This window comes from Misgurnus anguillicaudatus, chromosome 11 (assembly GCF_027580225.2).
Source record: "Misgurnus anguillicaudatus chromosome 11, ASM2758022v2, whole genome shotgun sequence".
Taxonomy (NCBI): domain Eukaryota; kingdom Metazoa; phylum Chordata; class Actinopteri; order Cypriniformes; family Cobitidae; genus Misgurnus; species Misgurnus anguillicaudatus.
This window is the reverse complement of record NC_073347.2, coordinates 8,878,442-8,891,768: the sequence shown is the minus strand read 5'-3', so window position 1 is coordinate 8,891,768 and position 13,327 is coordinate 8,878,442. Positions and strand designations below refer to the sequence as shown.

At 37.2% G+C, this 13,327-nt stretch overlaps 1 protein-coding gene across 6 annotated transcripts in view; it reads left to right on the top strand.

The window, feature by feature from the left end:
• LOC129416870 (KH domain-containing RNA-binding protein QKI) overlaps nucleotides 1-13,327 on the top strand; it is a 111,803-nt gene that overhangs the window by 64,542 nt on the left and 33,934 nt on the right. For all 6 annotated transcript variants that reach the window (XR_012372065.1, XM_055171297.2, XM_055171295.2 and 3 more), the window contains exon 4: nucleotides 10,149-10,292. Coding sequence is in view for 5 of the 6 variants with exons in the window: in XM_055171297.2 (XP_055027272.1) it covers nucleotides 10,149-10,292 (144 nt within the window). In the remaining variant the exon portion in view is untranslated. The remainder of the gene's footprint in view (nucleotides 1-10,148; nucleotides 10,293-13,327) is intronic.

Below are 13,327 nucleotides of genomic sequence, written 5' to 3'. Positions count from 1 at the left end.
TTTGATGCTGCTGCTACATTTTTACACAAGCACCAAATCATCTGGATTTAAGGGAAAAGCCCTTTGTCATTCTCCTGAATTTATCCCCAGAATGAGAGAGCGATAAAATCTTGTGGTTTGTTATTCTCTGTTAGGTCAGAGTTTAGTTTGGGGTTAGAGTTTTTCATGTGCCTTGAAATGTGGACAGCATGCAATCAAGATAAGATAATGAAATCAAGAGATGGACTTGTTCAACATTTGTAGTGCTATCTGTGTAGCCATAAACTTTGTTTCATCATCAAAACATGAACTTGTTCTCAGCCACTGAATATGCTTATATGTTCCTCATTCACCTCATTATGTTCCTCATTTATATGAAATATCATGTGTTATTAACCTGACTTAACATTTTATAGAAAACTAAAGTGACAGCTTTGAATTCTGTTTCATGTAAACATGGAATATTGACACCTCATTATCTGGCTTGTTTGAAGTAATTATCAGTGATACAACAGCACACACTGTGGTGAAGTGTCAAGCATTTTTCTTTGCATGTATTAAATCTAAATTGTATGATTTTTGCACCCTTAGCATCAGGTTTCTCACTCGTCCTCCATTGGACGGAGTCACGCCCCTCGGAGGCACACCATTGGTTGAGCATACTCCACTGTTAGGGAAGGGTTTAGGGTTAGTAGAATAAGTTAACATGTAATTGCAAAGTTAGTATTATGTAGTTGTATGTCAACTACCAGTCCAAAAACTACCAGTTTATCCAGGCGCTTCTTCTCACCTTGCAGCCAGCTTGTTAAAAAACAAGGCAGCATTGCAGACATTGCAGTGTTGCCAGGTCCTCTGCCTTTCTGCAGAGTTCTGAATTTGGCTGCTTTTAGACTGTTTCTGCAGGTTGGTGTTTTTCTGCGGGTTAGAGATTGAAGGATTTGGTTCATTAGTTGTTGGTATTTGGGCTGTGAATTGGGTTAATGGGATTCTTTTAGACTAATTTTGAATGACCATTAGACTGCAGGGTTCCCACGGGTCCTTGAAATGCTTGAAAGTTTGTGAATCTGGGGAATTTTTTTTTTTGAAAATATACATACATAGATACAGGTCATTGAAAGTGCTTGAATCTATTTGATGCAAGTTTTCTGAAAAAAAATCCATATTATTTCCTGTGTAGTGTAGGATAATATCATAAAATAGCCTTTTAATCACACATGCTAAACTGTTCACTTTAAATGCTAATATCTTCTGTATGCAAATGTTGATTCATTTTAAAAATGCTTTTTTGCATAGTTGTGTTTGACACATGAAAATGTCTCGGGAAACATATGTAACAGTTGTTCCCTGAGAAGAGGAACGAGGCGCTGCGTCTCCCTTGCCATACTTCCTGCGTCACTGTAATGCCATCTTTGGCAATATTTCAGATAGCGATATACTTCCTGGCTCCCGCGTCACCCTGTCTTTGTCGTTAAGCCTCACCATTGGTTAAATTTGATATACACATTCAGACGCACTTTCCAAGGGAGGTGTCCCCAAAGTGTCATCGCAGTGACGCAGCGCGAGTTCCCTCAAAAGGGAACTTTAACAATATATCTTAAAAGGTAACACGATGTAACCTTGCTCTCACTTGAAATGTGTTCTCACATTTAGTCCTTGAATTTGAGGGTATTGGACCTGAAAAGTCCTTGAAAGGTCCTTGAATTTGAAGTTAACTAAGGTGTGAACTGTTTTGTTACCCAGTTTTGGCAACCCTGACAGGAAAATGACGAAAGCAAAAGCGCAAATGAACGCTGGTTAATAAAGGTTTAATTTTGTCCTTCAATATAAGTGAGTTTGTATTTGTTTAATTGTTATTGGGTTTTCAGAAAAATAATATTCAACCACAAACTAAGCATCTGTTTTAAATTAAGGGGAATATCCAAGTTTTTAATACTGTAACAATGCATGTATCACTTTTATATTATAAGGCTTATTTATTTTGTTATTACCGAATAATGTTAATTCTCATCAAGGTCTAAAATTATATTAAAATTTGTTTATTAATCTGTGGCAAAATTTTCTTACCAGCACATTCATGAAGACTCGATTTGTTTTGTTTGTTTATGTTTGGACACAAGCAATGACATAATCATTTGAGATGTTTTACTATTTAAAAGCTGCAAAAACGTTTTATTTAAGGCCTAGAATATCAAAAAGATTATATTTGTTAAACTCTGTAGTAGTGTGTAGCTTTTGCACTTTTAAAAGTACACTTTTACAAGTGAATTCCCTAATTTAGTGCCTTATAACTTTAATATGTAAATCTTAAAGAGGAAATATTTATGTCTTTATCCAATTAATTGAAAAAAAATAATCGTCCAATTTATCAATTATGAAAATAATCATTAGTTGCAGCCCTAATGGAGTATAAAAATAAAATGTTATCCGTTGCATTAGCAGCACAAAATGTTGTAGGTTTGATTCTGAGGAAAAACATGTGCTATAAAATGTATACCTTGAATGCACTTAAAATGTAAAAAATGTTATAGCATATTTTCCTTGTTAACCTGAGACTTGAACATCAGCTAAATGACACACTTCAAAAGAGGTAATCATAAATCAATGTACATAGTAATGAAATCACAGCGTGGCTCTTCTGACCCATATTTTGCAATTCATTAAGTTTTTGCCATAGACTGGATAGGGAATTAATGAGAGGATTTAATTTCTCTATAAATACATCTTTTATAAATAAATCTTAAGAGCAGCAACCTTATTTGTATGCAACCATTTTATATGCAGGTCTTAGTTTATTCAGAAAGTACCGATTGCATGTACACATTACATTTCCAATGTATGTGAAGCATATAAATGCCTTTATCTGAATAAGGGCTTAACCAGAATATGAACCCTAAACAGAATATGACGTGTCAGTTTAGTTTTTGTACGCATGCACCTCTGTCAATTTGTCGTCTGTTGGCCGAGCCCTGATATTGGTTCCCAGAGATTTTCACAGAGGGGTCAGTGCTCCTTCAGGGCACCGTTATTGCTTCAGTAAGGATTACAAAAGACCAGGACAATGGATTTATGGACATTGATTATGCTACTGCTCAGTTAAAGAGAGACAGGGCACGCTGGGGAGAGGGGTGTAAACAAAAACCCTGGTGGAAGGCCCCGCAGTCTGACATATTTCCTATGTCGAACATTGAGGGAGGATCACCTTGACTACCAGCCTGTCACCGGCCACCCCGCAGGGCCAGAGATGGAGCGACGGCGCCCTGATGCAAGACAACCTGCCTGGTCCGCACGAAAACAAGTGTCTTTTACTCCCAAATAGACGGGCACACTCGCATACACACACAGCACCTCCACTCCAGTCCCTTCTGGCTGTCTCTGCTCAGCTTTCTCTAAGAGTTATTGACAGAGTAGCGGTGGGTGGGTTGGGTCAGCCTCAGATCAATTTTTAGCGCTTGTCACAAACATGGAAAGCCAAGTAAATCAGCCAGGCAAAACCAGAGGGGCAAACAAAGAGAAATAGGAAGTGACCTCATAACAACCATGCACCGCTATCCTGAATAATAAATCATATCAAGTGTGTTTGGCGACACTACTGTGAACACAAGCCCGATTTCTTCCCTTCCTCGCCGCTTCACACCAAAGTGGTAACAATGGATCTCTAATGAAAATCAGCAGGCAGAACGCGGCAACACAGACGCCGACGCTGATTGCCATCAATTTCCCATTTGCGCGCGCAGGGAGAAAAAACAGCACTGTTTGCATATCTGATTATTGCATAAATCAGATCTTGATTTTTCATTTGGAAATCTTACAGAAATGCAACAAAACAATCTGAAAATAGACAAACAAGCTGCGGTGTAGGTGGAGCTCAGCGAGACCCTTTAACTTAACGTGCTCTGGCTTTCTATCAGTTAAGTAGTTTGCATGTGAGTGGTACTTTCTCCAAAAGGTATTGCAGGATGGATGTCAAAGAGCTGTTGATCAGTTGTTAAAATAGTTTTAAATTTTCTGGCTTAAGTCCCCCCATCCCTTTCTCAATGTCATCTTTTTCTTACCAGTTTCATTGGTACCCCACAAACATCACCTATGGTGCTTTTCCATTGCATAGGGGTCAGCTTACTTCTGGGAGGTTTTCCACTGGGTTCAGTTTGTAGAACCCGGTACTTTTATTAGTACCACCTCGGTCGGGGTTCCAAGCAACCTGAGCTGATACCAAAACATGACCCGAAAACACTGTAGATCACTGATTGGTCTGAGAGAATTTTCACTACCAGCATCATTGCTATAATGTAAAAGATTAGCTTTACCTTTATGCTAGCTTGTGCTGTCTCGAGTAAACATGTTGTCATCTGTGCTTTGCTGTAAGTTCCCAAACTCCCTGTTAGTGATGAAAAACATCCACAGGTTGAGAATCAGGAACACCATAATAGTTTTTTCCAGACTTGCAGTTTGTGGCGGCACATTCGCAATGCACGCGTCTGCATATATGCTTAAATGCAACTTAAATGAGGCTCAGCGGAGCGCATCTACTGACGCCACGGGTGTTTGTACAGAAACTGTCATGTGAGACAGAGGTAGTGATAAACGCAATGTGCAAACATCTATTTGTGGTGGTCAATTTTAATTTTGTGGCGGACTGAGAAATATTGATTCTTTATTTGTCATTTTCATGTTTTACATAAAAATGAAATTGTGTTTCACACATCCACCGTTCAGTAATAATTTAGTGCATTAACAACTAATAAAAAAGAGCACACTTTAAATATAAATATCCTAAAATACACTAAAATAAGACTAAAATAAATAAATAATCAATTTCCAGTTCAAATCACATTCTCTGGTTAAACAGTCTAATGGCTGTGGGAATAAAGCTGTTTAGTAGCCTGCTGGTTCTTGCTCTGATACTTCTGTATCTTTTTCCAGACTGAAGGAGTATGAACATGTCATGTGAGAAATGAGTCTTTAATAATGCTATTATTAAATAAAGGAATGTACAACAACCCTCTTACTTGTATGATGTCACAGCAGTAGGCAGCGCAAATATAATGACACGCCTATAATCCCTCCCACTCTGAAGTGTTACTAAACTCGATGGAAAAGCTAACCAAGCCAAAGTGAAGTGAGCTAACCCAACCTGACCCAAACCAAACCGTGGGGTACTATGCAATGGAAAAGCACCACTAATAGCATCCCTCAATGAAAAAAAATATTCATTCAATTTACTCAAATTTTTTAAGGTAAGTGGTTGCAATCAATTTATTTAAGCTACATTTAAACAAAAAAAATAGAAAAACAAAACAAAAAACTTTTGTTTAAATGTAGCTTAAATAAATTGATTGCAACCACTTACCTTAAAAAAATTGAGTAAATTTAATTAATCATTTTTTTCAGTGCTGTTTTCAAAAGTGACATCATTTATTGCCTACTTGCCTTAATAATTATTTTCAAACACGGTTCTTCAACACTTCTATTTGCATTGTCCGGACAAAAAACTGTAAACTGTTGGGGTCCAATAAGGACTACTAAATTGAGAAAAATCCTGGAATTGTTTCTTTAAAAAACTTAATTTCTTCTCGACTGAACAAAAAAGACCTAAACATTTTGGATAATATGGTGGTGAGTAAATTATCGGGATTTTGAAAGTGGAGTAATACTTTAATTGAGATTACTTGTCAATGGCGAAAAAAGAGTTAAGGCAATTAGGTAACCTACTTATTTGAGTTGAACCAACTTTTTTACATTGCAAGGTCCTAATATATATATATATATATATTAGGGCTGTCAAAATTAACGCGTTAATAACGCGTTAACGCAAATTCATTTTAACGCCACTAATTTTTTTAACGGAGATTAACGCAACGCGCAATTTCTGTTTGACCCTTGGTCCAGCCCATAGTTGAATGAACAGAGACGCAGACAAATGTGACTCTCTCTAAATGAGTAAAAGGTTTTCATAGAAATAAGAACATTAAGCAAATCGTCTACCAAATCCAATGCTCTGAATGCTCGTTGGACATCTGATATGATCTTTATTTATACGTCTGAGAGGTGTAACGTTACCGTCCTCCTTATGCTTAATCTAATACAAAAATGCGTCTCAATTCATTTTGGTTTCGCTTTTATGCATGACTTAGAAAATAGACTGCAGGACTTGCTTTATGTTAAAAGAGTCATTAAGAGAGATAAAGTTCGGTACCTGATTAATGTTAAAGAGTTATTAAGAGCGACAAGACTCAAAAGCGATCCCCTCACGCTGACTGACTGATATCTGAAGCGCGTGCACACAGACGCGCGAGTGCGCGACCCGGATATATAGACATCTACACAAAATTACAGTTTTACAAATATCTGTTTTGATAAGAATTCACGCAGGTAGGCTCTATAATCTGTTATGTTTTAAGTAAATGTTTGGTTAACTTTTGGGTAAAACTATCTGATGTGTAACATTATATTAGATCACTTAGATTTTAAGCAGTCTGTCTCAATGTCAATCAAACAAAAGGAAAAAAAGTTGAACATACATTGATGATGTTTTTGCTTTGTGTGTGCTAAATCTATTAGTTTTACCAGTGATTTTAAGGTATTGATGTGGTAATATAATGTATGGATGTGGACATTTTTGTGGTAATTTGACTCTTTCAACTTCAAACACGTGTAGTTCTGTCATATTTTGTTATATTTCAACAAATCATGCATTGTTCTATGTTTTAATAGAGAATGTCAAAATATGAACAACTATTTTTTAAAAATTTGCTTATTCCGACTCAACTTGCCTGCACAGGTCACAAATGATGCAGCACCAAACAAAAATGGAGAAAGAAAAATCTTCTGAAAGGAAAATTCATATACAAAACAATGGCTGGTGATTCTGTTAAAATGTAAACAGGCTGTTGTTAACATACATTTGCATAAAGCATCTATACATGTATATATGATTAGAATATTAAAAACCTGAAAAGTGTTAAATTAGGGTAAATTTAGAATGGATAAAAATGTGCGATTAATTTGCGATTAATCGCAGTTAACTCATGAAATCATGCGATTAATCTAGATTAATTTTTTTAATCTATTGACAGCCCTAATATATATATATATATATGTATGTGTGTGTGTCGCTTTCCGATGAAAACCACGTATGTCCATTTTGCCGATTTTGAGATTTTTCGACGGATTGAATGTCCAGGTTAATTTCCGTATACAGTATGCGTCACATACCTAAATGGCCAATGAAAAGTTGTGAAATCATGTCATCTGATTTTCACGTATATCCATTTGGTGTCAAAGCTGTCAATCACGCCACGTATCTCCCGCCTGTGAAGCATCTCGCCGGTCTCGTAAAGTTTCATCGAAGCTCAGCACTGGATATAGCCGAATAAACATAGCCTGTGAGACAATATCTTTCCTTCATCCAGGTAAACGTTCCCCCTGACGCCAGACGTACATCTAGGAGTGACTAAATTACGGTAGGACTGTGCAAACAAAGTATCTGTCTAGCATAGTGTTATTTACGCTGGGGACATCCCACCGCTTTTTGAAGACGTTTGGTTAAAATGTTCTGAAAAATCAAGCGATGCTTAAGACTGGTTTTGTGGTCCAGGGTCACATATGTTGCGTTGTATGCTTATGGTGTGTTTTCTTTGTACATATGTAATGAAATTCATTGTAATCATTGACTAAACGCGCTGCTGTTTTCTACGGTATGGTGCTTTTGCACTGTTCGGTTGAGCTGGTGTTGCAGAGACATTGTTGAGGGTTTTATGCTGAGTTTTTTCTTGTTGTTGACTAGCCTACGCTATGCCCATTTTTGATGCGCCGTTATTCAATATTTTCCCCGTCCTGCAATAATGTTTTTTATCTGATCTTTTGTCCCCACCACTTTTCAACACAAACTGATGCCCCTGCTGTCTAGCATTACCATGTCAGTGTATTGATTCATTGTCCTTCCATAGCTTGCAAGAGACATTTAATACACTTATAATTAATATTAAATGAAGTAAGCGTATTTAACTAAGACGTAGGCTATTTAATAAACTGAGCGTATTCATCTGTCAATATGAAACGCGACTTGGGCATTCTAATTTATGAGCGGAAGAACACGTATCGACCACAGTTACTGTAAAATATGCACGTATGTCCATTTAAACTCAATTTTGGTCAAATGTGGATTATATCATGACACTGGCAAGAATATGGTTACATGTAAAGATGCCGTACCAAGTATGACAACGCTACATTTAACTGCTTTTGATATACAGTGTTTTTTTCACTTCCTGAAAAGTAACTGTTTTGGACATACGTGAGTTTCATCGGGCAGCGATGATATATACTCTTTAGGTACAAATGTGTACTTTATGAAAGAGTACCGCCCCAGTGACAGCTAGGGGCTATTTTTTGACAATTCCCTTAACTGAGCCAAATTTTGGCCTGATGTTTACAGTAGAAAGCCCCACAGTGATTACACTCATTCGGGAAATCAACCTGGTTTGTTTGGAGATGTCTTTACATATTACAGTGAAAATTATATTTATATTACATGCATCAGCTTTGAGCATTGCTAGGTTCTGACTCAAGAGTCAGACGCTTTCACAATAATCTTGTTTTGATTTTCTACTCCTGCTATTGTTGTCGTGTCTCTCATAGCTGTGAAATCCCCTGCCACTGTCTGTCTTGAGTCTGTATAAGCTGTTTTTGAGGTCTCCTACATAGAGCAGCATCTCAATAGATGACATGTACATGGCATCTTGATTTCTGCTTTGGTAGCAAGCGCCAGATCAAAGAGACTGCCTCACGCTTTTTATCTTTCACATCCTTTTACTGTTGTAGTCTGTTTTTTATTAAGTTTTGCTGTTACTTTGGTTCTCTCAAAGTATGAAAAAGTGGGATTTGAAACAAGTTTCAATTTTCTACTAGAACTTCAACACGGCAAATTTAAAGAATACTACCATATTACTATTTTTGTAGTATACAGTATGTAGACTGTACGTACCAGCACTTCTGCAACAAATGAAAGGTGCAAGAGTTTGATGCTCGGTCTGACTGGTTTTATTTTAAACGCTTGCATACGTGTGCATACTATGTGAATGGCGCTGCTGCCTCACAGTAGCTGTGCTGTGATTGACGAAATGCACTTATTGTCTAAAATGTTTGTTTTTAGTAAGGAATTAAATGTAAATGCATGCTGTTATTGGTTAATTTAAACAAGCAGGGCAAAAAATACCGTAAACTGTTAACAGCCTTTGACTATATTTGATGACCCTGATAAAATATATATATAAATCACTAGATTTATATTCTGAACATACATAGACAAATACACGTAAAAACTGGGGCTAGTTGTCACAGTTTTTATACAAGGAAATACTTCCCAGCGTAAATTAATTGTTTGGAAATCAGTTTCTGTAGACACAAATCTTGGTTACAATAAAGCTGTTGAACATTTTCTCCATTATCACACAGGAGAAAAGACACAGTTCATTAAACACGCATGTTGTCACACAATATGGGGTAAATTGTCATAATGGAACCTGCTGTTCTCAGAGAAACAATGAAATTGTTATGAAACAGAAAGTTCATAATAAAACATATTATATATAAAAGGTCATGTACATACATATGGAAATTAAAAAATTTAAACGCATGTGACAACTTGCCCCAGCCTGACATTACTGGTTAATTAACCTTAATTTAATTATATACAGGTAGTTGATGCCTGTCTGAATGTTTGTTATTGTGATGTTATTGTGTTCTGTTAGAATGTCGAAATGTCATAATTACTGACATATACCCCTAACCCCCTGTGTGACAACTAGCCCCAGTCTCTCCTACACTGCTGTAATTATGCAGCTGGTTGCCAGTAACTTACTGTAGAAGAAAAAGACTGAAAATGTTTCATGTTCATTTAACTTTGAACATACTGTTGCCAGTAAATAACCTAAATGTAAAATCTACAGTAAGTTACTGGCAACCAGCTGGCAGTAATACTGTAATTTCTACAGAATTGTTTTACAGTGTATGTCATGCATGCATGTATTTTGTCCAGAGTAAATTTAAGTATCAACTTTGTCTTGGTTTTGTATGATTTTTTGACTGAATCTGCCTAGGAGAATTAGGAAAATTGTACACTCTATGTAGCAGTCCATTTAAAATATCTGTCCCTGTGTGTCTCTGTCCAGGAGGAGCAGAACAGAGGTAAACCCAACTGGGAGCATCTAAATGAAGACCTGCACGTGCTCATCACAGTGGAGGATGCACAGAACCGGGCTGAGATCAAGCTGAAGCGTGCAGTGGAGGAAGTTAACAAACTACTCGTGCCTGCAGTGAGTAACACTCCTTCTGTACTGCTTACACAATTCCTGTGCCTCATCAGTCTTTATTAGACTAAACTCTTCAGAATATCACACATCATACTTATTTATATCACACTCTCAAAATACAAGGAAGTGATGTTACATTAAAAGTTAACTCTTGTTAACTCTTACCTGCCAGCATTTTTTTTAAGTTGCCAGCCAGCGCAAGCATTTTTACAAAGTTTTACAAAAGTTTAATGTCTTACAGAAAATGTTCTTATTTAAATATATAAACATACAATATATCAAATGAAAGAACAGACCCTCTGCTTTCAACAAAATCAATTTTCATCTTATCTTTATTTGTTCTCTTTTTATCACCTCTCAAATATGTAGGTAGGTTTCTTCAAACATACCTAATTTTGAGCAAAAAGCTGAGATAATTGCATTTTTGTGAAGGACTTTTGATAGAGATCAGATTCAGAGCGATGACCCAAACATACACAGAGTTCTTACTGTTTATAAGTTGGGTAAGAGCACCACCTGGTGAATAATAGCAGAAATATGGATTGCCGGAAAAACTTGTCATTGGCAGGGAAGCGTTTTCTCTTAATTGACGAGAGAACTTGTCAATGGCAGGGAAAGAGTTAAAGGGACATTCCACTTTTTTTGAAAATATGCTAATTTTCCAGCTTCCCTAGAGTTGAACATTTGATTTTTGCCATTTTGGAACCCATTCGGCTGATCCCTGGGTCTGGCGCTGGCACTTTTGGCATGGCTTGGCACGGGCCATTGAATCTGATTAGACCATTAGCATCGCTAAAAAATAACCAAGAGTTTTGATATTTGTCCTATTTGAGGCTTGACTCTTCTGTAGTTGCATCGTGTACTAAGATTGACAGAAAATTTAAAGTTGCGATTTTCTAGACAGTAGTGATATTAGGCACTGCCCGAAAATAGTCCCCTTGGTTACTTTCAATAGCAGGGGACTATTTTCGACTGCTGCGTAATATCACTACGCCTGCTGCAGCCATGTTACAGCAGCAAAGTCCTTGATTATTATGCCAGAATGAGAGTATAGTTCCTAGACACATCTGCCTAGAAAATCACAACTTTTAATTTTCTGTCTGTCTTAGTACACAATGTAACTACAGAAGAATCAAGTTTTAAATAGGAAAAATATCCAAACTATTTGGTTATTTTTAGCACGATGCTAATGGTCTAATCAGATTCAATAGATTATGCTAAGCTATGCTAAAGGTGCTAGCGCCAGACCCAGGAGATCAGCTGAATGGTTTCCAAAACGGTAAGAATCAAATGTTTAACTCTAGGGGAGCTGGAAAATTAGCATATTTTCAAAAAAAGTGGAGTGTCCCTTTAAGGATTAAAACCACTTTGAGCTTTGCGGCCTGAATGTATTTTGTATACTACTTTAATGTAGCAAGGTAATTGCTTATGCTATTGTGGTACAAATAATATTGTTTTAGTTCACATACTTTATTGTGTGTATTCAACTGAGGGTGTATGCAAGTGTCTGTTGTGTGTTTGCAGCATTGATTTAATGCTTGCATAAATTGCTATTTCTTATCCAATGTATCATATAGTTTAAATACTGCATTTTATTAGAGAATTAAGCAGATCTGTGTGCAAATATCGCATAATCACCAGCACTCGCACTTTCAAACCAATTATCTCTAATAGCTCTGCCTGGTGGTTTACTGGAGACCACAGCAGAATTGGTCCAGACGGCTTCTTTTAGCACATAAATCGTTTTCCATTCAAAACATTTCTGTTTGTGAAAGAGCTGGTTGAGTTTAAACTGCAGAAGATTGGAAAGTGTGTGTCTATGAGCGTACTCTGCCCTTTACTGTACGTCTTTTCCACTTTCATTTCCTTTCTTTTTGGTGTCACTTGATGAGTGGGAAGTGAAACCTTCTCCAAACGCAGTCTAGAAAATGGGAAGTGCTGTGCATGGCTGCTGCGCTTGAGTAATCAGTCTGGTTCAGATGCCTTTCACATGGAACATGTTCAGTGAATCTTTCTTGTTACATCACTTTCATGTAACGCTATAAATATGAAGCGCTAAATATAACCAGGTCAGTGGATGCAGTGGTCCTGAATTAAGACTCTGGTTTTCATCTGGAATTAACTTGATCTGACTAGACATCACTTTAAAGGGGACATATCGTGAAAATCGGACTTTTTCTATGTTTAAGTGCTATAATCGGGTCCCCAGTGCTTCTATCAACCTAGAAAATGTGACAAAGAACAACCTAGTAACTTAGTTTTGGTAAATCAGTCTCTGCAAGCATGTTAAAGATTAGCTCATTCAGATTCTGCCTCTGTTGTGGCAAAGAAAGCGAGTCCTATTACAATAATACCGCCCCTTAATCTGCACCACGCCACACTTACAGTCTGTAAATCACAAGTGCAAGAATTTCCTAGCAAACCTTGAGGCATTTCAGGTTGAGGCGTTAAGTGGGTCTCTGGATCAGCGATCTCTTCAGAATTGAAAACAAACTTTGTAACTATGCAGATCTTATACATGCACAAACAACTAAATAAGGCACTGTATAAGAAAAGAAAACATGAAATCGTATTATTTGACCCTCTTAAACGTATACTGATTGTGATTGGATGAAAGGTGTCGGAAATCATTATCAAGTGTCGTGATCAACACTGCTGCCGTTGTTGCTAGTGGTGCTGCAAGAACTGACAGGTGGATGACATCAAAGTACCGCGAGAGCTTTTTAAAAGCAGTCTCCTCTGTATGATTTCTTGAATCGCTCTCGCTGGATTTTGATGTTATCTGCCGCTTGGTTCTTGTGATGCCGCATGAAGTCGAACAAGCCTGTTGTATCAGTCACTGGTTAGATCAGCGTAGCAGTCAACAAACATGATGAGGAACGTCCCATACAGGACAAAAAAATTTGGCTCAAAATACGGGACATCCTGGCTAATACGGGACAGTTGGCAACCCTAGTGCAGAGAGAAAGACAAAATAATTGACAGCACAGTTGAGTTTCAATGTGAACAAACCACTATTATGGTGATCAGTGTTTGCA